Source organism: Lepidochelys kempii, chromosome 28 (genome assembly GCF_965140285.1).
Source record: "Lepidochelys kempii isolate rLepKem1 chromosome 28, rLepKem1.hap1, whole genome shotgun sequence".
Lineage (NCBI taxonomy): Eukaryota > Metazoa > Chordata > Testudines > Cheloniidae > Lepidochelys > Lepidochelys kempii.
The window spans coordinates 1,935,623-1,961,289 of record NC_136407.1 but is presented as its reverse complement, the minus strand read 5'-3'; the positions used below and the strand labels follow the sequence as shown (position 1 = coordinate 1,961,289).

General features: G+C 57.8%; 1 protein-coding gene across 2 annotated transcripts; it reads left to right on the top strand.

Annotated features, from left to right (window-relative positions):
• The first annotated feature begins 11,551 nt into the window (after window positions 1–11,551).
• On the top strand, window positions 11,552–24,254 carry LOC140904180 (monocarboxylate transporter 13). Of its 2 annotated transcripts, none has more exons than XM_073326506.2 (5): window positions 11,552–11,913; window positions 17,112–17,321; window positions 17,460–17,603; window positions 19,148–19,915; window positions 20,538–24,254. In XM_073326506.2, exons 2-5 carry the CDS (start codon window positions 17,120–17,122, stop codon window positions 20,789–20,791), a joined length of 1,368 nt encoding a protein of 455 aa, XP_073182607.2. In that variant the 5' UTR covers window positions 11,552–11,913; window positions 17,112–17,119; the 3' UTR covers window positions 20,792–24,254. The 2 variants fall into 2 exon arrangements, with proteins under 2 accessions (XP_073182607.2, XP_073182608.2); XM_073326507.2 differs by lacking the exon at window positions 11,552–11,913 and adding an exon at window positions 12,016–12,296.
• The last annotated feature ends 1,413 nt before the right edge of the window (window positions 24,255–25,667 follow it).

Here is a 25,667-nt window from a genome sequence, read left to right as displayed (position 1 = left end):
ATTCTCCCTCTATCACGCACACGATGGGACCGGTTCCCATTACCACACATAAGGAAGATATCCCGTTCCCCACCTCCTGAGCCAGCCAGTCTCCCCGTTATGGGGCCAGATGGGAGCCAGCGCCCCCTAGAGGGGACAGGCCCCATGCCCCGTTCCCTGCCCCCCTGAGCGAGCCAGTCCCCGCCCTGGGGCCAGACGGGAGCCGGCGCCCCCTAGAGGGGACAGGCCCCGTGCCCCATTCCCTTCCCCCCTTAGCCAGCCAGTCCCCCACCCTTGGGCCAATTCACAGCTGGCGCCCCCTAGAGGGGAAATTTAACAGCTATTCCTAGTGCTGGCTACTGGAGGGGTGCAGTGGCATATTTAACCTCCCCCACTCCCGTCGTTCTTCTGGGATTTGAAGACACCCCCCCAGCTACAAGCACGTTGCCGGGAAACATGCAAACGGGGGGTAAATTGCAGAGGTGGGAATATTATATATTGTCACAAAACGCTGCGGGGCAAAATGTGCTTTCACGTCAGGGCTCCGCCTTGGTGTTCTGGTGGGGGAGAGGTTCGGGGCGGGGTATTTGGAGCTGATTTGGGGGGGGGGGTATCTGTCAAAAGCTGGTTCTGGCCTCACACCTTGTAGCACCCCAACACGCAGCTCGGTGGCTGGTTTCAATAAAGCTTTTCTGGACAGATGCACGGGTGCATTTTGTTTAGCAAGGCCCTGCCTGCCGGGGGAGAGCGCCCCCTGCTGAGCCCCCACCCCACTCCCTGCCCCACAGCGCCCCCTAGCCCCGCCCTGGGGCCAGCCCTGCCTGCCAGGGGAGAGCGCCCCCTGCTGAGCCCCCACCCCACTCCCTGCCCCACAGCGCCCCCTAGCACTGCCCTGGGGCCAGCCCTGCCTGCCAGGGGAGAGCGCCCCCTGCTGAGCCCCCACCCCACTCCCTGCCCCACAGTGCCCCCTAGCCCCGCCCTGGGGCCAGCCCCGCCTGCCAGGGGAGAGCGCCCCCTGCTGAGCCCCCCCCAGCACCACATCCTGCAGCACAGCGCCCCCTAGCGCTGCCCTCGGGCCAACGTCCCAGCACTGAAATGCAGCCACCTCTGGGGTGGAGCAGCTGGTTATCCGGGGATCCCTCGCCCGGCGCTGAGATGCAGCCACATGTGGGGGCGGGGGTGGGGGCGGGGGGGGGAGACAAAAATCCCTACTCAGATGCAAATGATGGGAGGGAAGGCAGAATTGCCCACGACAAATCCCACCCAGCTACCTCGATCCAGTGTCCTTTGTGGGGACGGCACGACCGGCTCTTCTGGGATCCGGTCTTTAGTTTTACCATATGACTCTGGGAGAGCAGCAGGGTCTGGTGGTTAGAGCGAGGGGGGGTGGGTCAGAGCCAGGACTCCTGGGTTCTCTCCCTGGCTCTGGGAGGAGAGTGGGGGCTGGTGGTTAGAGCAAAGGGCTGGGAGCCAGGACTCTTGGGTTCTCTCCCCAGATTGAGAAGAGGAGTGGGGGGTCTAATGGTTAGAGCAAGGGGGTGTGGGAGCCAGGACTCCTGGGTTCTCTCCCCAGCTTGAGAAGGGGAGTGGGGGGTCTAATGGTTAGAGCAGTGGGGGCTGGGAGCCAGGACTCCTGGGTTCTCTCCCCAGCTCTAGGAGGGGAGTGGGGTCTAATGCTTAGAGCAAGGGGGGCTGGGAGCCAGGACTCCTGGGTTCTCTCCCCAGCTCTAGGAGGGGAGTGGGGTCTAATGGTTAGAGCAAGGGGTGCTGGGAGCCAGGACTCCTGGGTTCTCTCCCCAGATCTGTTCCAAACTCACTGTTTAGTCTTGGGCCAGTCACCCTTTTCTCTCCCCCTCCCCCTGGAAATCCACAGAGCTCATGCGTCTTCCTCTGGGGTGGGAAAGAAGCCCCAGGGGCTGGGCTGCCTTGGGGTAGGCCGGTTCCCTCCTAGCGGGTGAGGGGGGTGCTGGGCAGGACGGGACACAGAGCCTCAAGAAGCAGCTGAATTGCTGCAGGCCAACAAAAAGAATGGGGGTGTAACCCCCTCACCCCACTTGTCTTAGCTGGAACAGAACTCACCCATAAGCTCTTAGGGATGGAACCCAGGTGTCCTGGCTCCCAGCTCTAACCCACCAGCCCCCACTCCCCTCCCAGAGCTGGGGAGAGAACCCAGGAGTCCGGGCTCCCTGTCCTGCTGTCTGCGCTCACTGAAGAGGGGTGGGAGGGGGGCCACAGACACGCCCCATCCCAGCTTCCTGCCCTAACAATGGACCCAGGGCAGCTGTGTCCTGGCAGTGTCCCTGCAGAGCCTCATTGCCTGATCTGGGAGCTTCCTGCAGAGCTGGGGGCGGGGGGCGGGGGGGAGGAACGGGGGCTAGATTTGGATCAAGGCTCCCTGGGGTCAAGCCAGCGTCACCCCCCAAACTGCAAGGGGGGGGGCAGGGCTGCATTCTGCTCTCAGCAACCCCGGGGTGAATTCGGAGTCAGCCACTAGGCCTCACTCCCCATCCAGAGTCCTGGCTCCCAACCCTCCCCACCCGCTCTAACCCGCCAGTCCCCCACTCCCCTCCCAGAGCTGGGAGAGAACCCAGGAGTCCTGGCTCTCAATGCCCCCACCCCCCGCTCTAACCCACCAGCCCTCACTCCCCTCCCAGAGCCGGGGAGAGAACCCAGGAGTCCTGGCTCCCAGCCCCCCCCGCTCTAACCACCAGCCCCCGCTCCCCTCCCAGAGCCGGGGAGAGAACCCAGGAGTTCTGGCTCCCAGCCCCCCCGCTCTAACCACCAGCCCCTGCTCCCCTCCCAGAGCCGGGGAGAGAACCCAGGAGTCCTGGCTCCCAGTCCCCCTGCTCTAACCATTAGACCCCACTCCCCTCCCAGAGCCGGGGAGAGAAGCCAGGAGTCCTGGCTCCCAGTCCTCCTGCTCTAACCACCAGCCCCAATTCCCCTCCCAGAGCCGGGGAGAGAACCCAGGAGTCCTGGCTCCCAGCCCCCCCTGCTCTATCCACTAGACCCCACTCCCCTCCCAGAGCCAGGGAGAGAACCCAGGCGTCCTACACCTTTAATACAAAAGCAGGGACCCTCGATTATTAATCCAGTTCTCCCCTGCACAAGAGGTGTAGACAATTGCACTCCTTGATCTGTGATGAGGTTCACTTCTGGAGGGGATGGGGGGCGGGGAGCAGGTCTTAGACACACTAGTCCTCCGGAAAAGGTGCGGGGGGTAGTTTCGATTTGTGGGGCTGGATAGGAGCTGGCTCCCCCTAGAGGGGACAGGCCCTGTGCCCCATTCCCTGCCCCCCTGAGCCAGCCAGTCCCCCGGCCCTGGTGCCAGATGGCAGCCGGCGCCCCCTAGGTAGCATTGTGTGTCCTGGACCCCGTACGGCCCCCCACTCAAGAGGATTTCCCCTGCCTTACCCACAGGCAGCCAAGACACAGCCCCCAACTTCACAGGCCCTCACAAACCCTGACACCATCCCAGTATAGGAGCTGGGGGGCATCATGCTGGGAGGGGCTACCCCTATCCTCCAGACCCCCAGGATCAGTGGGGCTCCGGTCTCTGCCAGTGGCCTTGCAGCCATGCCTCTGCAACAGCCAGAGGACAGCTGGCCGGATTTCCTTCCTGTGGCTCAGAGCCGGCAAGGGGGTGGGGTGCGGACATGGGGGTCCCCCCCCCCAGCTCCTTCCGCAACAGTCACAGAAGCAGGAAACAGGTGCGAAGACGTCATCCCTGGGCCCTCCCCACACAAACACACACCCCAGTGAACCCGGAGGGCCGGGGTGAGTCACGGCCCCAAGGAGGCGGCCGGGCCGTGGGCCAGGGGGAGATGGGGTGAGGCCAGGAAGGCAGAGAGTGGAGCCCAGACAGATCAGAGCGACGGGCCCGTCTAGCCCGGTATCCAGCCTGCTGCCCTGGTCCCGATATCCTATGGTGCCTTGGACTATTTCAGCCTAGTTATCCAGGGACCCCTCACCCAGCGCTGAGATGCGGCCACCTCTGGGGCAGGGCGGCTGGTTATCCAGGAACACCTTGCCCAGCCCTGAGATGCGGCCACCTCTGGGGCGGGGCAGATGGGTATACAGGGATCCGTCGCCTGGTGCCAAGATGCGGCCACCTCTGGGGCGGGGCGGCTGGTTATCCAGGGACCCCTCGCCCGGCGCCGAGATGCGGCCACCTCTGGGGCGGGGCAGCCGGTGACCCAGGGACCCCTCGCCCGGCGCCGAGATGCGGCCACCTCTGGGGCGGGGCGGCCGGTGACCCAGGGACCCCTCGCCCGGTGCCGAGATGCGGCCACCTCTGGGGCGGGGCGGCCGGTGACCCAGGGACCCCTCGCCCGGTGCCGAGATGCGGCCACCTCTGGGGCGGGGCGGCCGGTGACCCAGGGACCCCTCGCCCAGCTCCGAGATGCGGCCACCTCTGGGGCGGGGCGGCCGGTGACCCAGGGACCCCTCGCCCGGCGCCGAGATGCGGCCACCTCTGGGGTGGGGCGGCCGGTGACCCAGGGATTCCTCGCCCGGCGCCGAGATGCGGCCACCTCTGGGGCGGGGCGGCCGGTGACCCAGGGACCCCTCGCCCGGCGCCGAGATGCGGCCACCTCTGGGGCAGGGCGGCTGGTTATCCAGGGAGTCCTCGCCCAGCACCGAAACGCACCCGCTCTTTGCAGTGGGACAAAACTCATCTAAACACAATCCCACATCGCTCCCCCGGCCCCGCTCCACCAACAACACTCCCCCATCAACCCCTGCCCCCCCCCAATGCACGGGGCACAATCATGCACCCCCCATCTCCTTCCTTGTGTGTGCCCATGCACACTGCCCCCCCCCATGCTGCTGGTTTAGGGGGGAGGGGATGCACAGCCTCCAGTCCTAACCGCCCCCCCCACACACACACACTTCCTCCCAGTGGAAGGGGCGGCTGGGGGCGGGCAGGAGGAAACAGATCAGCTAGAAACTTCCAGGACCGACGGCCAAGAAAAACCAGAACAACCCCTGACCCCCGCACCCCCACCCCGCACCGGATCCAGCTCTCAGGAAACACCCCCTCCCCACCTGCTCATTCTGCAGCTCGGGGCTGCCCCCTAGTGGCAGAAGCTGGCCTCTCATTCCTGGTTCATTCCCAGTTCCTTCTCCCTCTTTCCCAGGGTGTGTGTGTGTGTGGGGGGGGGGGGGGGATGGAGCCCCAGAGTGCGATACAGGATTCCCAGGGCAAGCCGCGTTGCGGCTCCGTGACTCAGTTTCCCCACCTGCGCAAGGAGGATGTGACCCACTGAACCGCTGCGGGAGACGCTTTCCGAGCAGCGGGCCGAGGGGTCCCTGCACACCAGGCCCCAGACCTGGGCAGCCCCACTCGGGAATCCCTTCCCCCCCCCCCCAGCCTGCAATCCCCCAACCCCGCCTCCTCACATCAGAGCCAAGGGCCCATCTACCCCGGCATCAGGCCTGCTGCCAAAAGCTCCTGCAGAGAACAGAGGTAAAAGAGCAGCAACCCAATGCTTTGCTAAAAGGGGTGGATTGTGTCGCTAATTCATCCCCCCCCCCTGCCAGGACACACACACACACACAGATCCTCTCCAGCAGGGGGCGTCACACACACAACACTCACGTTATGTGAAGTAACATTTCCGGAGGAACCAGGGTTTCGACCCAGCGCAAGGATTGGCTCATCACAGGTGCTCCCCCTCGTGGCGGTCCTCCGGTGGTCTGCTTCTTCCCCTTGACTCGCCCCTCCGGCCGGTTCACCTTCGCCCCTTCCCCTTCCAGGGCAATGAATCCAGATGTCCGATTCCTCCGTCCGGTCTGCAGCCCTCTGTCCCGGGCCCCATGCTCTGAGTCCTCGCACCCTTCTCTCCCCTGCCCCGGGACTTCAGCCCCCCTTTCCGAGCGGCAGGCTGGGGGGCCCGGGCCAGCCCGTCCCCAATGCCCGGCTGCCTGCTGTCGCCTCTCAGCTGGCCTCCCTGGAAGTCTGGATCCTGCCCTGTTCTCAGGGCACCCCACCGCTGGGGCCTGCCCCCCATCCCCACTGGCCTCTCTCTCCCCCTCCGGACCGGGGTTTTTCCCCAGACTCCGCCTCTCCCGGCGTCTGCACTCTGCTCTCTCCCCCCGGGGGAAGCGCGGTTCTTTTCCAACGGGGCCTCGTGGCGGGGGATTGGGCACCGTGATCTTCGGCGCCGACGCCCTGGGGGCTCCAGCCCCGGGGCACCCATGGGAAAAATAAATAGTGGGAACCACAGCGGTTGGCCCGCGCCCTGATCAGCTAATTGGGGGCTCAGGGGAGGGGGGCGGAGCAAGGGCGGGGCCTTGCAGGAGGGGGTGGAGCAAGGGCGGGGCCTCTGGGAAGGGAGTGCAGTGGGGGCGGGGCCTCGGGGGAGGGGGGAGAGCGAGGGAGGCGGAGGACCGAGGGAGGGGGCTCGGGGGGAGGCGGTGGAGTGAGCGTGGGGTCTTGGGGGAGGAAGCAGAGTGGGGGGCGAGAAGAGGCGGAGCAAGAGCGGGGTCTGGGGGCGGCGGAGCGAGGGAGGGGCCTTGGGAGGGTGGAGCGAAGGAGGGGGCTCGGGGGAGGGGTGGAAAGAGGTGGAGAGACAGCAGGCCCCCTGGGGAGGGGGCAGAGCGAGGGCGGGACCTTGCAGGAGGGGGTGGAGGAAGGGCGGGGCCTCAGGGAAGGGAGTGGAGTGGGGGTGGGGCCTCGGGGGAGGGGGAGAGCGAGGGAGGCAGTGGAGTGACGGAGGGGGGCAGAGCGAGCGTGGGGTCTTGGGGGAGGGAGCGGAGTGGGGGCGGGAAGAGGCGGAGCGACAGCAGGCCCTCGGGGAAGGGGGCAGAGCGAGGGTTGGGGTATTGCACAGGGTTGAGCGAGGGAGGGGACTCGGGGGAGGGGTGCAGTGGGGGCAGGGCCTCAGGGGAGGGGGCAGAGCAAGGGAGGAGCCTTGGGGAGAGGGCAGTGCGAGCGTGGGGTCTCGTGGAGGGAGCGGAGTGGGGGCAGGAAGAGGCAGAGCAGGGCCTTGGGGGAGGGGGATGGAGCGAGGGTTGGGGTCTTGTGGGGTGGAGCAAGGCAGGGACTAGATGATCTCCTGAGGTCCCTTCCAACCCTGATATTCTAGGGGGTGGTGTGGGGGCAGGGCCTCAGGGCCGAGCACCCCCGGGGGGAAAGGAAAACTCACCACCCGGGCCCGCGATCCTGGACCGCATCGAAAAGGGGATGGTAGGCAGGAGAGGAGAGGTTCTGTTCCCTCTGGGGTTCGCTGCCCGGATCCTCCCTCCAGGGCTGGGGCCCACGGTTCAAGGGGGAGGGCAATCAATTGGAAGAGGGCCGGAGACAAGCCGTGAGAAACATTCAAGGGGTAGGAAACCCAGCTTCGGGCTATCCCACCCCGGAGCCCGATCCATGTAGCGTCCTCAAGAGACGGCTGAGGGGTGGCTTGCACCAGGTGTGCCCCTGGGGGTGACGCCTCCAGACAGACTGCCAAGGGCCATCAGCGGGACAACGAACCCGGGGATACACCTGATGGATACACCAACCTGGCCGGCCCTTTTGGGGGTGAGAAGAACATTTTTGTATAGCGAGCAGAGGTTTTAAGTAACTTCTCACTGCACTGGACCTAGGTGCTGATTGGGAGCCAGACAACTGGAATGCAATACAGGGCGCTGTGTGATTCCTTTTTTCGGCTTCTTGATAACCAGGATGGGGGATCAGGAGCACAGTCTGTGACTGGTTGGTGAGGCTAACTTCAGTGTTAACCACCAGTTTGGGGGAGAATCTGCGCTCCTTTTTGCAGCCTGCCCGGACCCTGGCATTTCCCCGGGCCACAAGAGCCAGGAGAAATCATCCAGGATTAGAAAACATGGCTTAGAGCGATCCAAGCATCACCAGGAGACGGCTGAGGGGTGACCGGATCCCTGTCTCTAGATATCTACGAAGGGAACATATATTTCGCTCTCCACCCTAGGAGAGGAAGGTCTAATGCCGTCCAATGGCTGGAAGATGAAGCTAGACCAATTCAGACCGGAAAGAAGGTGCAATTATTTTAAAAGTAATAACAATTACCTCTGGTAAAAAATATGATGCCTGATTGCCTGTCTGAACGGGTCTAGCTTCAACGTCCGGCCGTCGGTTCTTGTTAGATGGAAGAGATAAATCAAATCTCCGGTCCCCCGGGATCAAATCACCCCGTTGCCTTCTCTCCGTAAAGCTAAACAGACCCAGCTCCTGGTGTCTCTCAGTGTAAGGCACATTTTCAAATCTTTGAATCGTTCCAGTAACTCTTCTCTGAACCCTCCCCAGTTTATCAGCGACATCAGACACACCGGTGACCTCCCTCCTGGCTGGTCTACGGGCACAAGGTTTTTGTCTCTCGGGCCCGTTCAACAGGTCCATGCCACAGGAAAACGTCCCCAGACTTGTTGGGTACGTGGGGGATTTGCATTAATTACCCCTCTTGTGTTTCCCCCTTCCGCTCCGAGTTCAGGAAACATAACCCCGTGGCCCACGAAGAGGCTCGGACGATTTGTAAAGTCAATACAATATTCCAGCGTTCTCCAAAGCAGCACATCTGCCACACCTGACTTGCACTTCACAGAAGTTACCAGCTATTAAGAACGGCCAGACTGGGTCAGACCAAGGGTCCATCTAGCTCAGTGTCCCGTCATCTGACAGTGGCCAATGCCAGGGGCCCCAGAGGGAAGGAACAGAACAGGGAATCATCAAGTGATCCATCCCCTGGCCCCCATTCCCAGCTTCTGGCAAACAGAGGCCAGGGACCCTGTCCCTGCCCATCCTGGCTAATAGCCATTGATGGACCTGTCCTCCAGGAACGTATCTAGTTCTTTTTTTAACCCTGTTCTAGTCTTGGTCTTCAGAACATCCCCTGGCGAGGAGTTCCACAAGTTGACTGTGTGTTGTGTGAAGAAATACTTCCTTTTGTTTGTTTTAAACCTGCTGCCTATTTATTTCTTTGGGTGATGCCTGGTTCATGAAGAGTAAATAACACGTCCTTATTTACTTTCTCCACACCGGTCATGATTTTATAGCCCTCAATCATATCCCCCCTTAGTCATCTCTTTCCCAGGCTGAAAAGTCCCTGTCTTATTCATCTCTCCTTGCATGGAAGACGTTCCAGACCCCGAATAATTTTTGCTGCCCTTTTCTGCACCTTTTCCAATCCCAAATAGATCTTTTTTGAGACGGGGCGACCACATCTGCATGCAGTGTTCAAGCTGTGGGTGTCCCATGGATTTATATAGAGGCAATAGGATATTTTCTGTCTTATTATCTATCCCTCTCTTAATGATTCCCAGCATACTGTTGGCTTTTTTGGCGGCTGCTGCCCATTGAGTGGACATTTTCAGAGAGCCATCCGCAAGGACGCTAAGATCCCCCTCTTGAGGGGGAACCGCTCATTTAGACCCCGTCCTTTTATGCATAGAGCTGGGATGATGTTTTCCAATGTGCATGACTTTGCATTGATCAACATTTAATTTCAGAGGCCGTTGCGTTGCCGGGTCACCCAGTTTTGGGAGATCCCTTTGTAGCTCTTCGCAGTCTGATTTCCCAGTTTATTCCTCCTCCTCTGACTCGGTCTTTCCGCCTTCAGTCCGTGTCTTCGTTCCCTTCTTTCCGGCAAACTTTTTTATTCCCCCCGCCTTTGATGGTTATTTTCATGGGGCTCCTGGCTTCTTCACTGCCAACCGACAAGCAACCCAGCGCCCCGAAGTCTCATCGCGACTTTCCTCCTTCCAAACACGGAGCATTTTTCATGGGCTTCTGTTTCCAAAAAGCGACAGCCCGGAGTTGTCTCCTTTATTTGGTAAAAACGCCCGCCCGTCTGGTTTTCCAAACCACACCGGGCCAACCTTGAGGCAGACGATATCCCTCCAATTTTGCCACAAACTGAGATCCAAAACCAGCTGACGTGAAGCTCAAAGACTATGCCTTGTCGGAGGGAAGTTAAAGCATTCGGCTTTCTACGCCGCTGGGTTTTTCACTCCCTCCTCTCCACCGGGACGATCCGTTTCAGCGCCGTTGGGATCCGACAGCGGCCTAGGAGCATTTGGGGCTAGATCCAGCCCCGCAAGGGAGTTGAAAACACACGACGGGGGGAAGCATCGGCCGCCGGTTGCGTTTCTGCTGGATTCAATGTGCGGCTTCGGCCGCACCGTCGTTGTGACTGAAGGGAGGCGGGGAACTGATCGTTCACCGTGTCCGGCGAGGGGAGAGCAAGGCGGGTTTGGGTCGATCGGCAGCAAAGGCAGAGGGTGGGGAGACGTGAGGAGAAAATGCCCCCTTTGTGCAGAACGCAGGGCAGCCCCATAGCCCCACCCCATGCCCCCTCTGTGCAGGGCACACGGCAGCCCCATAGCCCCCCAGATATCCTCTCTGAGCAGCCCCATAGCCCCCCAAATGCCCCCTTTGTGCAGGGCACAGGGTAGCTCCTGGCCCCGATGTCCCCTCTGTGCAGCCCCATAGCTCTCACCCCACCCCCCTCTGTGCAGGGCACAGGGCAGCCCCCCAGCCATCCTCTCTGTGCAGCCCCATAGCCCCCCAAATGCCCCCTTTGTGCAGGGCACAGGGTAGCTCCTGGCCCCAATGTCTCCTCTGTGCAGCCCCATAGCTCTCACCCCACCCCCCTCTGTGCAGGGCACAGGGCAGCCCCCCAGCCATCCTCTCTGTGCAGCCCCATAGCCCCCCAAATGCACCCTTTGTGCAGGGCACAGGGCTGCCCCATAGCCCTCTGACTCCCCCTTCTGTGCAGGAAACGGGAAAGTCTCATAGCTAACCCGATGCCCCCTCTGCCAAGGCACACGGCAGCCCCATAGACCCCCCCCCATGCCTCCTCTGTACAGCCCCATAGCCCTCTCACCTGCCCAGATGTTTCCCCTGTACAGGGAACATGACAGCCCCATAGTGCCCCCAGATGTCCTCTCTGTGCAGCCCCATAGCCCCCCTCCATGTCCCCTCTGTGCAGGGCACACGGCAGCCCCATAGCCCCCCAGATATCCTCTCTGTGCAGCCCCAGAGCCCCCCAAATGCCCCCTCTGTGCAGGGCACACAGCAACCCATAGCCCCCTGATGCCTCCTCTGTACAGCCCCATAGCCCTCCCACCTGCCCAGATGTTTCCTCTGTGCAGGGCACAGGGCAGCCCCATAGCCCCCCGATGTCCTCTCTGTGCAGCCCCATAGCCCCCCTCCATGTCCCCTCTGTGCAGGGCACACGGCAGCCCCATAGCCCCCCAGATATCCTCTCTGTGCATGCCCGAGCCCCCCAAATGCCCCCTTTGAGCAGCCCCAGAGCCCCCCAAATGCCCCCTCTGTGCAACCCCTTAACACACCCCCCATGTCCACTCTGTGCAGCCCCATAGGCCCCGATGTCCCCCCGTGCAGCCACAGGACAGCCCCCTAGCTCTGCCCCCCCCCCCCCAACACTGCCCGGTTGGGGGGGGTGGGGGGCAGGGACAAGAGGCGGACCCACGAATTACGCTCAGGTCTGCGGACGTTTCGGGACAGCCCAGCTGCGCCTGCGCCGGTGGGGTGAGAGCGGGAGGCGGGGCTAAGGGGGCGTGGCCTGCCCCCTGCAGTGTCAGGCTCGGCTCGGCCGGGCCCCCCCTTGGAACGTTGCGACCAGGTGGCGCGGCCGCGGCGCCCCGCCCCCTTGGAACGTTGCGACCAGGTGGCGCGGCCAGGGCGGTCCACGTGAGCGCCCGGCGCGGGGGGGGACACACGTGGGTTTGGGTTTTTTTTTTTCGGATTTGTGGGGTTCGTTGATCCTCGCATCCCCCCCCTCCGCTTTTTAAGGGGGTCCTGGATCGCCAGCCCCCGGGAAGGCGGCGGGGGGGGGGAGCGGGCTGGTATCTGGGTATAACGCCCAGAGGGGGATTTCTGAAGGTGGGGGGTGGATTTTTTGCCCTGGCTTTTTCGGGGGAGCAGCGGAGGCTGATGTGATGCTCGGCCAGGTAAGGATTGGGGGCGGGGGGGAGATCAGCGACCGGGCGGGTATACAGGTGTAACGCCTGGCGGAGGGGAGGGATCGCCGCACACACACACACACCCCCCCCGGGCTGGGGGGGGGGGAAAGGGAGGAGATGGTGTTTGGAGGTCCATGATTTCCTGCTGCGATTCGATAGACTTTGACCCTGGCCACACTAGCTCTGGTGGTGGGGGAGGGGTGACCCAATACTCCCCCCCCCCCCCGCCAGCTGCTGTTGCTTCCCCCTTCCCTGGAGTGAGCGTGGGGGAGTCACCTAGCTAAAGGGGTAAACCCCCCCCCCCCCCAACCCTCATCGCAGCTCCCTCCACTGGATCCCTTCTGACTGCTTTTGGTGTGGCTGATTCTGGGGTGAGTCGCTGCTGGGGGAGGACAGCGAGGGGGCATGCGATCTTGGGGGTGATGGAGATGGGTTCACCCTGGTATGTCTTTGGCTCTGCTGGGGGCGAAGATGTTAATAAAATCCTGGTGGCAAGATTAAAGAGTTCAGCACGCGGGGGGTCAATTTTTTGCTGATTTACTCTTAACCCTCACTGAAGTGGGGGGGGGGGGAAATAAATGTCTCATCCTCTTAAGGCAGTGGTTCTCAAACTTTTGTACTGGTGACCCCTTTCACACAGCAAGCCTCTGAGTGCGGAGCCCCCCTTATAAATTAAAAACACATTTTTATATATTTAACACCATTATAAATGCAGGAGGCAAAGTGGGGCTTGGGGTGAAGGCTGACAGCTCGTGACCCCCCCCCCCATGTAATAACCTCGGGACCCCCTGAGGGGTCCCAACCCCCAGTTTGAGAACCCCTGTCTTAAGGGTTTGTCTACACTGGGACGTTAATTCGGATTGAGGGCTGGGTGTGCGTTTAAATCTGCTCTGAAAGCGGATTATCCGTATTAGCCAGTTCACGGGGAAGCAGAATCGGGTCCTGTGTGTGTGGGAGTTAAGCAGAAATGAAAGTGTAAATGAAATCTTGTCAGCTAAGCCTTTAAGCGCCAGAGCTACTCCTGAATCTTGTGGAGACTCTGGATTAAGGGGGCTATGTTCCAATCTATCTTCATCCACTTTGCGCCAGTCGCGTCCGTGTATGGCGAACCCCTTATTCAAGATGCAAAAAACCGAAGGCAACCTGGGTAACTGGGTTGAAGTGCGAAGTATGAAGTAAGCCGTTGATCAGAACAATTTCCCTTCGGAGAATCGTAGGGTGGGAAGGGCCCCCGAGAAGTCATCTAGTCCAGTCCCCTGCGCTCATGAAGTATTATCAAGACCAGTGATTTTCAAACCAGTACTGCAAGGCCATTGGGAGCTTGTGGGGAGCGGGGGGGTGCCTGTGGGCGAGAGCCTCCCGAGATAAGCCCAATCCCCTGCCCCACCCCTGAGCCCCCCCAAACTTGGAGCCCCCTCTTGTACCCTCATCCTCGGCCCCACCCTAGAGCCTGCACTCCCAGCCCAGAACCCTGACTGCCTCCTGCATCCCAACCCCCTGCCCCAGCCAGAGGCCGAACCCACACCCTGAATCCCTCATTCCCAGCCCCACCCTGCAGCCCACACCTCAACCCTGTGCCCCAGCCCTGAGCCCCTCCCACACCCCAAACGCCTCCTCCCCAGCTCCGTTGGGTCGTGGGCATCAACAATTTTCTTCAACTGGGGTCGCCAAGAAAAAAAGGTTTGCAGACCACCGATCTAGTCCACATCTCTCTTGGGTGCGACTCGCACGAGACCCCCATCACCGGTTCTTTGCTCCCGTAAAACTCCTGTATAAGAAGTGAGATCGCTGCGTCACGTACGTGGAGGCTTGAAGACTTCCTTGAAAACCCAAGTAAAGCAGGGTGTGAATGCGGTTCCAGAAAAACCCGATAGATCTGGCATAACAGGCTCTCGGATTGCCATGCGGTCAACTCCTAAAGGTGACGGAAAGCAAAGATCGAAGAACGCAAACAGCAAAGAGTGCGGGCCGACTGTCTAGTTTACGTCTTTCTTTTTTTCTCTCATACCCCTTTTCCATTACAACCTTGCATGTCTCAACCCCTGTCCACGTGTGATATTCCAGGGAGCCTGAGTTTACTTCTCCACTCCACCCGCTATTTCTGTCAATCCATCTCCCGCTGCCTTGGACAAATCACTGCGGTCCGCTCCGGCCGGTGGGCGTTTGGTGTTCTGAATTGTTGGAGCAATTTCTAACGAGTGTGTGTGTGGGGGGGAATTCTCCACTGCTGACAATTTTGTGGTCGAGGTTGGAGGTTCGCCAAAGGGCTCAGCTCTGGGGATGGTTTTATGGGGACGTTCCCCGGCTTGGGTTATGCGGGCATTGGACGATCGCTCAAGTGTTGCCCCAGTTCTGTTTGTTCCCTCCGAAGCGTCCGACGTTGGCCACTGTCGGAAGACAGGACACTGGGCTCGATGGACCTTTGGTCTGACCCAGTCTGGCCATTACATGCTTTTGGGGGCATGCACCCCAAATCCCCGCCCTCCCAAATCTACCGGTTTTGTTCTTCTGGGGTTTGCTTGGATATCACGAGTTACGAATTGCTAAATCATAGAATTGTAGGGCTGGAAGGGACCTCGAGAGGTCCTCTAGTCCAGCCCCCTGCCCTCAAGGCAGGACTAAGTATTCTCTAGACCATCCCTGACCGGTGTTTGTCTAAGATGCTCTTAAAAACCTCCAATGACAACCTCTCTAGGCAATTTATTCCAGTGCCTAACAACCCTGACAGTTGGGTAGTTTTTCCTAATGTCCAACCTAAACCACCCTTGCTGCAATTTAAGCCCATTGCTTCCTGTCCTATCCTCAGCGGTCAAGGAGAACAAATTTTCTCCCTCCTCCTTGTAACCACGTTTTATGTACTCGAAAACTGTGATCGTGTCCCCCTCTCAGTCTTCTCTTCTCCCAGACTAAACAAACCCAAGTTTTTCAGTCTTCCCGTGTGTTTTCTAGACCTTTCACCATTTCTGATGCTCTTCTCTGGACTTTCTCCAATTTGTCCACCTCGGTCCTTGAATGTGGTGCCCAGAATGGGATGCAGAGCAGAGCGGAAGAATTACTTCTCGTGTCTGGCTTACGACAATCCTGCTGATACAGCCCAGAATGATGCTTGATTTTTTTTGCAGTAGGGTTACTCTGTTGACTCATATTTTGCTTGTGGTCCACTCTGACCCCTAGATCCCTTTCCACAGTGCTCCTTCCTAGGCAGTCATTTCCCATTGTGTGTGTGTAACTGATTGTTCCTTCCTAAGTGGAGCATTTTGCATTTGTCCTTATTGAATTTCATCCTCTTAACTTCAGACCATTTCTCCAGTTTGTCCAGATCATTTTGAATTTGAATCCTACCCTCCAAGGCACTTGCAACCGCTCCTGTGTCCACATATCTGGGGGAGGGATAGCTCAGTGGTTTGAGCATTGGCCTGCTAAACCCAGGATTGTGAGTTCAATCCTTGAGGGGGCCATTTAGGGATCTGGGGCAAAAATTGGGGATTGGTCCTGCTTTGAGCAGGGGGTTGGACTAGATGATCTCCTGAGGTCCCTTCCAACCCTGATATTCTATGATTCTATGATCTATTCAGGGGACACCATCATAGGGCCTAATCACATCAGCCACACCATCAGAGGCTCGTTCACCTGCACATCTACCAATGTGATATACGCCATCATGTGCCAGCAACGCCCCTCTGCCATGTACATTGGTCAAACTGGACAGTCTCGACGCAAAAGGATAAATGGACACAAATCAGACGTCAAGAATTATAACATTCAAAAACCAGTCGGAGAACACTTCAGTCTCTCTGGTCGCTCGATTACAGACCTAAAAGTGGCAATTCTCCAACAAAAAAACTTCAAAAACAGACTCCAAGGAGAGACTGCTGAATTGGAATTAATTTGTAAACTGGACACAATTAACTTAGGCTTGAAAAGAGACTGGGAGTGGATGGGTCATTACACAAAGTAAAACTATTTCCCCATGTTTATTTCCCCCCTCCACCCCCCACTGTTCCTCACACGTTCTTGTCAACTGCTGGAAGTGGCCCACCTTGATTATCACTACACAAGGTGTGTGTCCCCCGCCCCGCTCTCCTTCTGGGAATAGCTCACCTTACCTGATCACTCTGGTTACAGTGTGTATGGTAACACCCATTGTTTCATGTTCTCTGTGTATATAAATCTCCTCCCTGTATTTTCCACTGAATGCATCCGATGAAGTGAGCCGTAGCTCACGAAAGCTTATGCTCAAATAAATTGGTTCGTCTCTAAGGGGCCACAAGTCCTCCTTTTCTTTTTGCGAATACAGACTAACATGGCTGCTGCTCTGAAACCCTCCTGGTTTGGTATCGTTTGCAAACTTTTACACGCATTCCTGCTACCGACCCAGGGTCTGGAGGCCCAAACTTATTGCAAAGCCTCCTTCCGACGTGCAGTAGAACTTTCTTCGGCCGCCGTCGTTCCGGGTCGCGGCCTCTTCGCTCGCCTTTTGCGCGTGATACGTCGGGTTTAATCTTGCACTGAATATCTGTGGAGACTCTGGATTGAGAGGGCGTCGTTCCGATCTGTCTTCGTCCACTTCGCACCCGGTCTCCCAGGAGGGTCTGGCAGTGGGGAGAGGCCTGTTGATTTTAGGGGGAGGAGGGTCAACCCCTGGCCTCAGGCGCGTGCCTCTGGGATTGCCTGTAGAACAAAGAACCGGGGAAAGGCAGAAATTAGGGTCTTCCAGCTGAATGGTTCCCCCCCCCCCAATGGAGCTTACTGTGTTGACACCCTAAATGACCGATCTCCCCAATAGAAAGACGAGAAATAAGATTGGAGGTGGGGGGCACACAGCCCCAGGCATGGGGGGGATGGTGGCCCTGGCATAGGGAGAGACGGGGACACACAGACACAGGTATGGGGGGAGAATAGGGGCCCCTGGTAGGGGGGGAGGGGCAGGTGGGGGGCCACCCAGAGCCCCAGGCATGGAGCCGGAGGCCAGGAAGGGGGCGCACGGAGTCTTTGTTGGGGGGCAGTTTTGAGGCCAAGTGAGAGATGCAAAGGGAGGGAAAAAGCAGCTGCTCGGAAGCCGGGACTGGAGGAGCTGGGAGCTCCCCCGCGCCCCACAGCGCCCCCTGCTGGGAGAGGCCGGGACTGGAGGACCTGTACCCCAGGACAAAAGCGCCTATTGTAACGCCCCGCTCTCTCTCCTGCAGTGAGCCCCATGCCGGTGGTGCACCCCCAACCCCCCGACGGGGGCTGGGGCTGGATGGTGGTGCTGGCTGCCTTCTTCCAGTCGGCGCTGGTTTTCGGGGTGATCCGCTCCTTCGGTGTCTTCTTCATGGAGTTTGTGGGGTACTTCGGGGAGCTGGCGGGGCAGGTCTCCTGGATCACCTCCATCGGGATCGCCGTGCAGCAGTTTGCTAGTGAGTTCGGGGGGGTGGGGGGGCAAGGGATCCTGACCCTCTTTTGGAGGTAGGAGAGAGAACCCCACTCCTCCCCCAGAGTCAGCAGCATCGCAGGGTAACAGGGCCCGCCCGTTGTCTCTCTGCTGCTCCCTGCAGGTCCGGTGGGCAGCGCCCTCAGCACCCAGTATGGCGCCCGCCCCGTGGTGATGGCCGGGGGCGTCCTCTCGGGGCTGGGCATGTTCCTGGCGTCCTTTGCCACCAGCCTGACCCACCTGTACCTGAGCATCGGGCTGCTCTCAGGTAGGTCCCCCCCGAGCCTCCCCCCCTGCCTCAGTGCCCTCTGGGAGTATCCTCGCTCAAGGCTGGGAGCAAGAGCTTCTGGGTAACCTAGTGCACCCTGGGACCATCCTCGCCCAAGACCAGGAGCAAGGGATTCTGGGTCTAATATCCGGTATTCCAGGCAGGAATGACCGGATGTTGCCGGTGGCGGGTTTTCAGATCTTCATTTCACCTTTTCCGGGAGTTCAAACAGCCAACCCGAGCTAAACCTTCATTGGTGGGCTTGGCAACATTCGATGTTGTTTGTTTTTGAGCATTTAGATGGGTCGTTTCGACGCTTTCTTTTAAAGCGCCTCTGTGAGATTTTTTTTTTTTTTTATCCACTTACGCTTTCACGGTTGCGTAAGATTATGGGTTCGACCTTTTGTTTTCTCCTCCCTGGTTTTATGGATTGAAATTTGCACAGCGGCGGGAAACCGCGGGGGCTGGTCGGACAAGTTTGGACCAACAGGCGTAGAGGTTGAAAAAGTTAGACCTTGGTAGCCATAAAAACAGAAGTGGTCCCCCTCACGTGTCCGAACCAAGCTGGATTTCAGGATACTTCCTTTAATCCTTACGGCGCACGACTTTACTTTGCTGATCTGTACATTTCGATCTCTATCGATTGACCATATCTGTTCGTTGGTTTGGGTGTCTACAGCTGAATGGGCGTTTACCAACACTTACCGATGGGGGACGGGGGGGAATATAATTCTTCTAAGCCTACCTGTTGGAGACCATGAAGTCTTCCTGTCTTCCTGTTCTACTAAATTAGGGCTTTAAAATAGTTGACCTTTTTCAAAATGGCTACCATCATGTGGGGGGCAACCGTGGACCCAAGGGGGAAGGAGCCAGGGCTTCTTCAAAATGGCTGCCACTGCGTCTGCAGAATCAGTGGGGAAGTTGTTTGGAGGGACGAGAGCATGGGGGGAAAGGAGTGGGGCCTTTTCAAAATGGCTGCCATCCTGGGGGTTGGGGGGAGAGGGAACTGTGGGGCCACAGGGGAAAGGAGCGGGGCCTTTTCAAAATGGCTGCCATCCTGGGGGTTGGGGGGAGAGGGAACTGTGGGGCCACAGGGGAAAGGAGCAGGGCCCTTTCAAAATGGCTGCCATCCCATGGGGGGAACTGGGGCCACAGGGGAAAGGAGCAGGGCCTTTTCAAAATGGCTGCCGCTGAGGGGGACGGTTCGGGGGGGGCATCAAAGGAAAGAGAGGACCATCAAAATGGCCACCATTTGATGGGTGGGGGTAGGGAGAAGGAGCTAGGTCTCATTCAAAATGGCCATCAGTATATGGGGGGAGGGTAATCACTGAGGCTGGGGGAGGAAGGAGCCGGGCCTCATTCAAAATGGCTGCAGCCACACAGCAGCCATTTTGGAAAAATGAGTTAAAAAGTAGATGGGCCCAAAACAGTCTCATTTGTGGCCACGTCCGGCCTGTTGCCGTACCAACCTGGATGTGATGGGGGGGGGGGGGCTACGTGTGTATTTTATTCCCCCCCCCCTTTTTTTTTTTTTTTTTTTGCAGGCTTCGGGTGGGCCTTGGTCTTCACGCCTTCCGTGGCCTCGGTGGCCCGTTACTTCAAGAAGCGCCGGACGTTTGCCACGGGCTTGGCCTTCACTGGCGTGGGCCTGTCCTCCTTCGCCTTCTCCCCGCTCTTCCAACTCCTGGTGGACACCTACGCCTGGCGGGGGGCCCTCCTGGTGGTGGCCGGCATGTCCTTCAACCTGGTGGTGTGCGGTGCCCTCATCCGCCCCCTGACCCTCAAGGAGGACCTGGCCGGCGCCGGGGACCCCGGCGGGAGCTGCCTGGGGAAGCTTTCCACCCTCTTTGGCCTGCCTTTGCTCTTCCACTGGCCTTTCATGAGGTTCGTCCTGGCCGTGACCTTGATCAACACCGGCTACTTCATTCCCTACGTCCACTTGGTGGCCCGGGCCCGGGAGCTGGGCTTCGACGAGTACCAGGCCGCCTTCCTTATGTCTGTGGCGGCCGTGGCTGACCTGTGTGGCCGCCTCCTCTCGGGTTGGCTGGCCGATTGCCGGGTTTTCAACCTCAGCCACATCTTGGTGGCCTGGACCTCCCTGACTGGCATCTCCTTGGCTCTGCTGCCTCTGGGGCGCAGCTACCCGCTGCTGATGGCCATCAGCATCTGCTACGGGTTCTTCTCCGGGGCGCTCACCCCCGTGGTCTTTTCCATCCTGCCGGAAATCGTGGGCATCAGGCAGATTTTCGGCTCGATGGGGCTGCTGCAGATGATGGAGAGCATCGGTGGGCTTCTGGGAGCGCCGTTCTCTGGTAGATCGCCTCTGGCTTTCTTCTCCTCCCGTTCAATTAATTGGAAATGAGCTCCTCCTTCCCCCAATAAATCAATCCCCAACCCTGCCCCTTTCCCCTGTAACCTTAAGTCATAGACTTGGTCCTTCTTGGAACCAAGACTCCTGGCCCCTACCCTGGTCTTGGGAACAGTGGTTAACATGTGAACGTCATCCGGCTTGGCATTAGCTGCCCTCCAACCCCAGGTGGGGATAGAACCAGCAGTCCTGACTCCCAGTTCCCCCTGCTCCAACCAGCTAGACCCCACAAGGTTCTCGTGACCTCGTTCTATGTCGCCCTGTTTCTAGGTCACCCTAGGTTTTGATCTAAGTCATCCTGGCTTCTTATGGCACCGTAGGTCACCTCCATGTTCTAGTTTGCCCTACGTTCTAGGTCACTTTGTGTTCGCATGACAGTCTAGGTCACCTCCATGTTCTAGGTTGCTGTGTGCTCTCTGGATATTGTTCTAGATCACACTTGTCTCTTGTGTCATTTGAGATCGCCTTCATGTGCTAGGTTGCCCTATGTTCTCTGGCTATTGTTCTAGCTCACCCTGGGTTTTCCTGCTGTTGGTCTGGATGACTCTTTCCTTTCTCTGTTCCAGGTTGGCTGCGGGACACGACTGGGGACTACACAGCCTCTTTCCTGGCAGCTGGGGCTTTCCTCTTGTTGGGGAGCCTGGTTTTGGTCACTCTGCCCAATTTCTTCTCTTGCCTGGGCTCCTCCCCTCCTGCCTGCCATGGCACCAAAGTGGAGGCCGGGGCGGAGCCGGCCGCATTGACACCGGCCTCTGGGGAACTTTCCTCCCAGGACAGAGACTGGCCAGCCAGAAGCCAAGATCTCAGGGAGCCGGCGTGACTGCAAGGGGGTTGTGGCAGTGGCTGGGTGAAGGGGGGGAACCAAGGAGGGACAGCTACCCCCCCACCCCACAGCTCTTTTGGGGCCCCTCAATCCATTATCACAGCCTGGACCTAATCTTCCTTCCCTGGGCCTAATCCCCTGTTTGTATCCTCTGATCCCTGGGGCGAACTCCTTGACCGGGACCAGGTTCTGGAAGGGCTAATGCGGTCAGAGCGTAAATTCCAGCCTGGGGAGGGGTCCTAGAGTTTTGCCTCTCTTCCTACCTACCATCCCCTTCAATATCTCCACCGAGAAGGTTGCTCCTTCACAGAAATAAGGCACATAAATACCCTTGCCCTCCTGGGTTCTCCGCCGGTGCCTCCCATGGGCTCCAACCTCCCAGAAGCCTGCTGGAAGCTTAAGGCCTTTTGCGGAGCTCCATAATTCGGGGAGGATGCTGAGGAAGCGGGGGAGGGTTCAGTCTATGAAGACCCCAACGAGGAGCAGAAATTGGATCAGAGTCTGGGTTTAACACAAAGAACATTTTATAAAGTGGGAGGAGGATCGGGCCACTGCATTCATTTGGGGAAACCCTGTACACACCATCAACGGCAGGTCACCTCCATGTTCTAGTTTGCCCTATGTTATCCGGATGTTGTTCTAGGTCACTTTGTGTTCGTATGACAGTCTAGGTCACCTCCATGTTCTAGGTTGCTGCGTGCTCTCTAGATATTGTTCTAGATCACACTTGTCTCTTGTGTCATTTGAGATCGCCTTCATGTTCTAGGTTGCCCTATGTTCTCTGGCTATTGTTCTAGCTCACCCTGGGTTTTCCTGCTGTTGGTCTGGATGACTCTTTCCTTTCTCTGTTCCAGGTTGGCTGCGGGACATGACTGGGGACTACACAGTGGCAGGTGTATGCAGACAGGAAATAAAAGGCCCACTCCCATAATATGTGTGGTAGGCCCCTGCCTCAGTTTCCCCACTTGCTGCTGTGAATGGCTGGCAGGAAATGGACACCCAGCTTTGCACCCCACTCCGGGGGCAGGGGGTTAGTGATGTCCCAGAAATGCAGTTGTGGGTGTAAAGGCTCCCCTCCCGGATTAGTTTAACCTCCAAAATGTAGGATTTGCTCATTAAAGGGGGGAGGGAGTTGTTTAGCAAAATGACAGTTTTATGGGGGCGGGGGACAAAAGTGGCAGTTTCGAGTGCCGCCTTTTTTGGAACAGAGCTGCGTTTGGGGGGGAATTAAAACCAGCCAATTCCTCTAGCGGACATCTGAGTTCATGGACCCCTAACCAGCGCATGAGAGGAAGGGGCCCAAGCGAAGGTGACTTTAGCTTGGAAGTGGCCACAATGCCCCCCCCCGGGCAGGTGGGCCAAAGGTCAAAAGTGCCTCATTGAAGCAAAGTGGCTTGAAAGTTCATCTTGAGTTTTCTCGCATTGAAAGGAACAGGTCTCTTCACAGCGGGGTGGGTGAATATTAACGGAGTAACAAGGGAGGTTTCTCCAAGGATTGGGCAAAACGGCTTGGGGTGGGTGTGCGGAGTGGGGGAAAGATAAGCAAGTAAAGGGATTAATTTAGGTATGGTGCAGACCTGATGGAACCCAGGAGTCCTGGCTCCCAGCCCCGGCCCCCGCTCTAACCCACCAGACCCCACTCCCCTCCCAGAACCATCCTGTCCTAGGGAGTTTGCCCTGGGCTCCCCCTGTGATCCTGGCCCCTGTCCATTGTCTGGGGCATTGCTCGTACCCTTTGTAATTCAGCCTTTCCCAGGCTCTTTGGAGGCGGCTGGTTATCCAGGGACCCCTTGCCCAGCACTGAGATGTGGCCACCTCTGGGGCGGGGCGGCTGGTGACTCAGGGACCACTCACCCGGTGCTGAGATGTGGCCACTTCTGGGGCGGGGCAGCTGGTGACACAGGGACCCCTTGCCCGGCGCTGAGATGCGGCCACCTCTGGGGCGGGGCGGCTGGTGACTCAGGGACCCCTTGCCCGCCGCTGAATTGCGGCCACCTCTGGGGCGGGGCAGCTGGTTACACCAGGACCCCTCGCCCAGCGCTGAGATGTGGCTACCTCTGGGGCAGGGCGGCTGGTTATACAGGGATGCCTGGAAGCTACATAGAAACTTTTTAAAGATGCCATTTTAGGGGCTCCATTGAAAGGCATACCCCGAAATTAAAAAAATCCTAGCAAGAGAACCAAAAAACTGTCACCACGGTTAAACAACCAAGTAAGAGAAGCAGTGAGAGGCAAAAAGGCATCCTTTAAAAAGTGAAAGTTAAATCCTAGTGCGGAAAACAGAAAGGAGCATAAACTCTGGGTAAAAATATAATCAGGCCAAAAAGGAATTTGAAGAGCAGCTAGCCAAAGACCCAAAAAGTAACAGCAAAAAAATGTTTTAAGTACATCAGAAGCAGGAAGCCTGCTAAACAACCAGTGGGGCCCCTGACCGATTGAGGTGCTAAAGGAGCAGTCAAGGACGTTAAGGCCATTGCGGAGAAACTAAATGAATTCTTTGCATTGGTCTTCCCGGCTGAGGATGTGAGGGAGATTCCCAAACCTGAGCCATTCTTTTTAGGTGACAGATCTAAGGAACTGTCCCAGATTGAGGTATCATTAGAGGAGGTTTTGGACCAAATTGATGAATTAAACAGCAGTAAGTCACCAGGACCAGCTGGTATTCACCCAAGAGTTTGGAAGGAACTCAAATGTGTATGTCTACACTATGAAATTAGGTCGATTTTATACAGTCGATTGCGTATGTCCACACTACGTGCATTAAGTGGGAAGAGTGCGTCCTCACTACCGTGGCTAGCATCGACTTACAGAGCGGTGCACTGTGGGTAGTTATCCCACAGTTCCAGCAGTCTCTGCCACCCATTGGAATTCTAGGTTAAGCTCCCAACACCTGATGAGGCAAAAACATTGTCGTGGGTGGTTTTGGGTACATGTCGTCAGTTGCCCCTCCCTCTGTGAAAGCAACGGCAGACCGTCTACCCCAGCCTACCCCTTGCTCCCGTGGTTCATGCAGCCTGGACAGTAGTAAGGAGCAGTTCCATTATAGGCTGAGCAAGTGGAGAATGGTGGTAGAATGTGCCTTTGCACGTTTAAAAGCGCGCTGGCGCTGTTGGTCAGACCTCAGCGCAACCAACATTCCCGTTGTTATTGCTGCTTGCTGTGTGCTCCATAATATCTGTGAGAGTAAGGGGGAGATGTTTATGGCCCGGTGGGAGGTTGAGGCAAATTGCCTGGCGTCCGATTTTGAGCAGCCAGACACCAGGGCGATTAGAAAAGCACAGTTAGGTGCGCTGCGCATCAGAGAGGCTTTGAAAACCAGTTTCATGACTGGCCAGGCTACGGTGTGACCGTTGTGTGTGTTTCTCCTTGATGCAAACCCGCCCCCTTTGTTGATTTTAGTTCCCTGTAAGCCAACCACCCTCCCCCCTTCGAAATAAAGTAACTACTGTTTTGAAACCATTCATTCTTTATTAATTAAAAAAATGAGGTAACAGACAAGCCCGGGTGCGGTGGGGGAGGAGGGAAGGACAAGGCCACATTGCTTATTGTAGCCACACTACAAATCAAACTGTTTGAATGACAGCCTTCTGTTGCTTGAGCCATCCTCTGGAGTGGAGTGGCTGGGTGCCCGGAGCCTCCCCACCACGTTCTTGGGCGTCTGGGTGAGGAGGCTATGGAACATGGGGAGGAGATCAGGCAGTTATACAATGGATGCAGCTGGGGTCTGTGCTCTTGTTGGCTTTCCTGCAGCTCCACCAGATGCTTCATCATGTCCGTTCGCTCCCCCATTAGCCTCAGCATCGCGTCCTGCCTCCGCTCTTCATGCTCACTTAATTCTTTCCTGGTCTCTGCCGCTGAATGCCTCCTTGCATTACCAGGGATCGGCAACCTTTGGCACGCGGCACGGCAGGGTAAGCCGTCTGGCAGGCCAGGCCGCTTTGTTTACCTGCTGCATCTTCAGGTTCGGCCGATCACGGCTCCCACTGGCCGCGGTTCGCCATTCCAAGCCAAAGGGGGCTGCGGGAAGCGGCGCGGGCCAAGGGATGTCGACAAAACAGGCTTGGTTGTGTGGACGTGTGCAGGGTTAAATGGATCTAATGCTGCTAAATTCGGCCTAAACTCGTAGACCAGGGCTAACTGTCGTCTGTAATTGTGAAATCAGCTTCGGTACCAGATGGCTGGCGGATGGTTAATGTTATGCCAATTTTTTTGAAAGGCTCCAGAGATGTTGTTTGCCTTTCGTTCTATTCACTGCGACTATAGCCAATGGGCTAGCTTGCCTTTATTATATTGACTGCCAGCCAGTAAACCAGAAGGTTTATTAGACGACAGGAATACAGTCCAAAACAGGGCTTGTAGGTACAGAAAGCAGGACCCCCTCAGTCAGGTGCATCTTGGGGGGTCGGGAGCCCAGACCCAGGGTCTGGGCCTCCCTCTGTTTCCCCAGCTAGCTCCATACTGAAACCCCCTCCAGCCCCTCCTCTGGCCTTTGTCTCTTTTCCAGGCAAGGAGGCCACCAGATCTCTTTGTTCTCCAACACCTTCAGTTGGCACCTTGCAGGCCATCAGTTGCCAGGAGACCGGGTGTCTGCAACAATCACACACCCTTATCCCACCACCTAGATACTTAAGAACTACCTAGGGGAAACTGAGGCACCCACACAGTATTCAGAGAAAACATTAAGAACATTCCCACTTCGTGACACATGTGTCAACCACGGAGGTGTCCTGGCAACAAACTGACGAACATAACAGGTACATCAAAGGCTACCCAGCTTGCTTGCCTATATATTGTTTCTTATTTTCTTACGGGTTTGATTATTTGTTTGATTATTATAGATTTATATTAGAGTATATTTTGGCTGTAACACAAG

Bases quoted from the DNA above. Each gene is read 5' to 3' on its own strand.
- LOC140904180 (XM_073326506.2), top strand. From the start codon at position 17,120: ATGCCGGTGGTGCACCCCCAACCCCCCGACGGGGGCTGGGGCTGGATG. The intron at 17,604-19,147 runs GTAGGTCCCCCC...TTTTTTTTGCAG, and splicing joins GAGCATCGGGCTGCTCTCAG to GCTTCGGGTGGGCCTTGGTC. The intron at 19,916-20,537 runs GTAGATCGCCTC...TCTCTGTTCCAG, and splicing joins TCTGGGAGCGCCGTTCTCTG to GTTGGCTGCGGGACACGACT.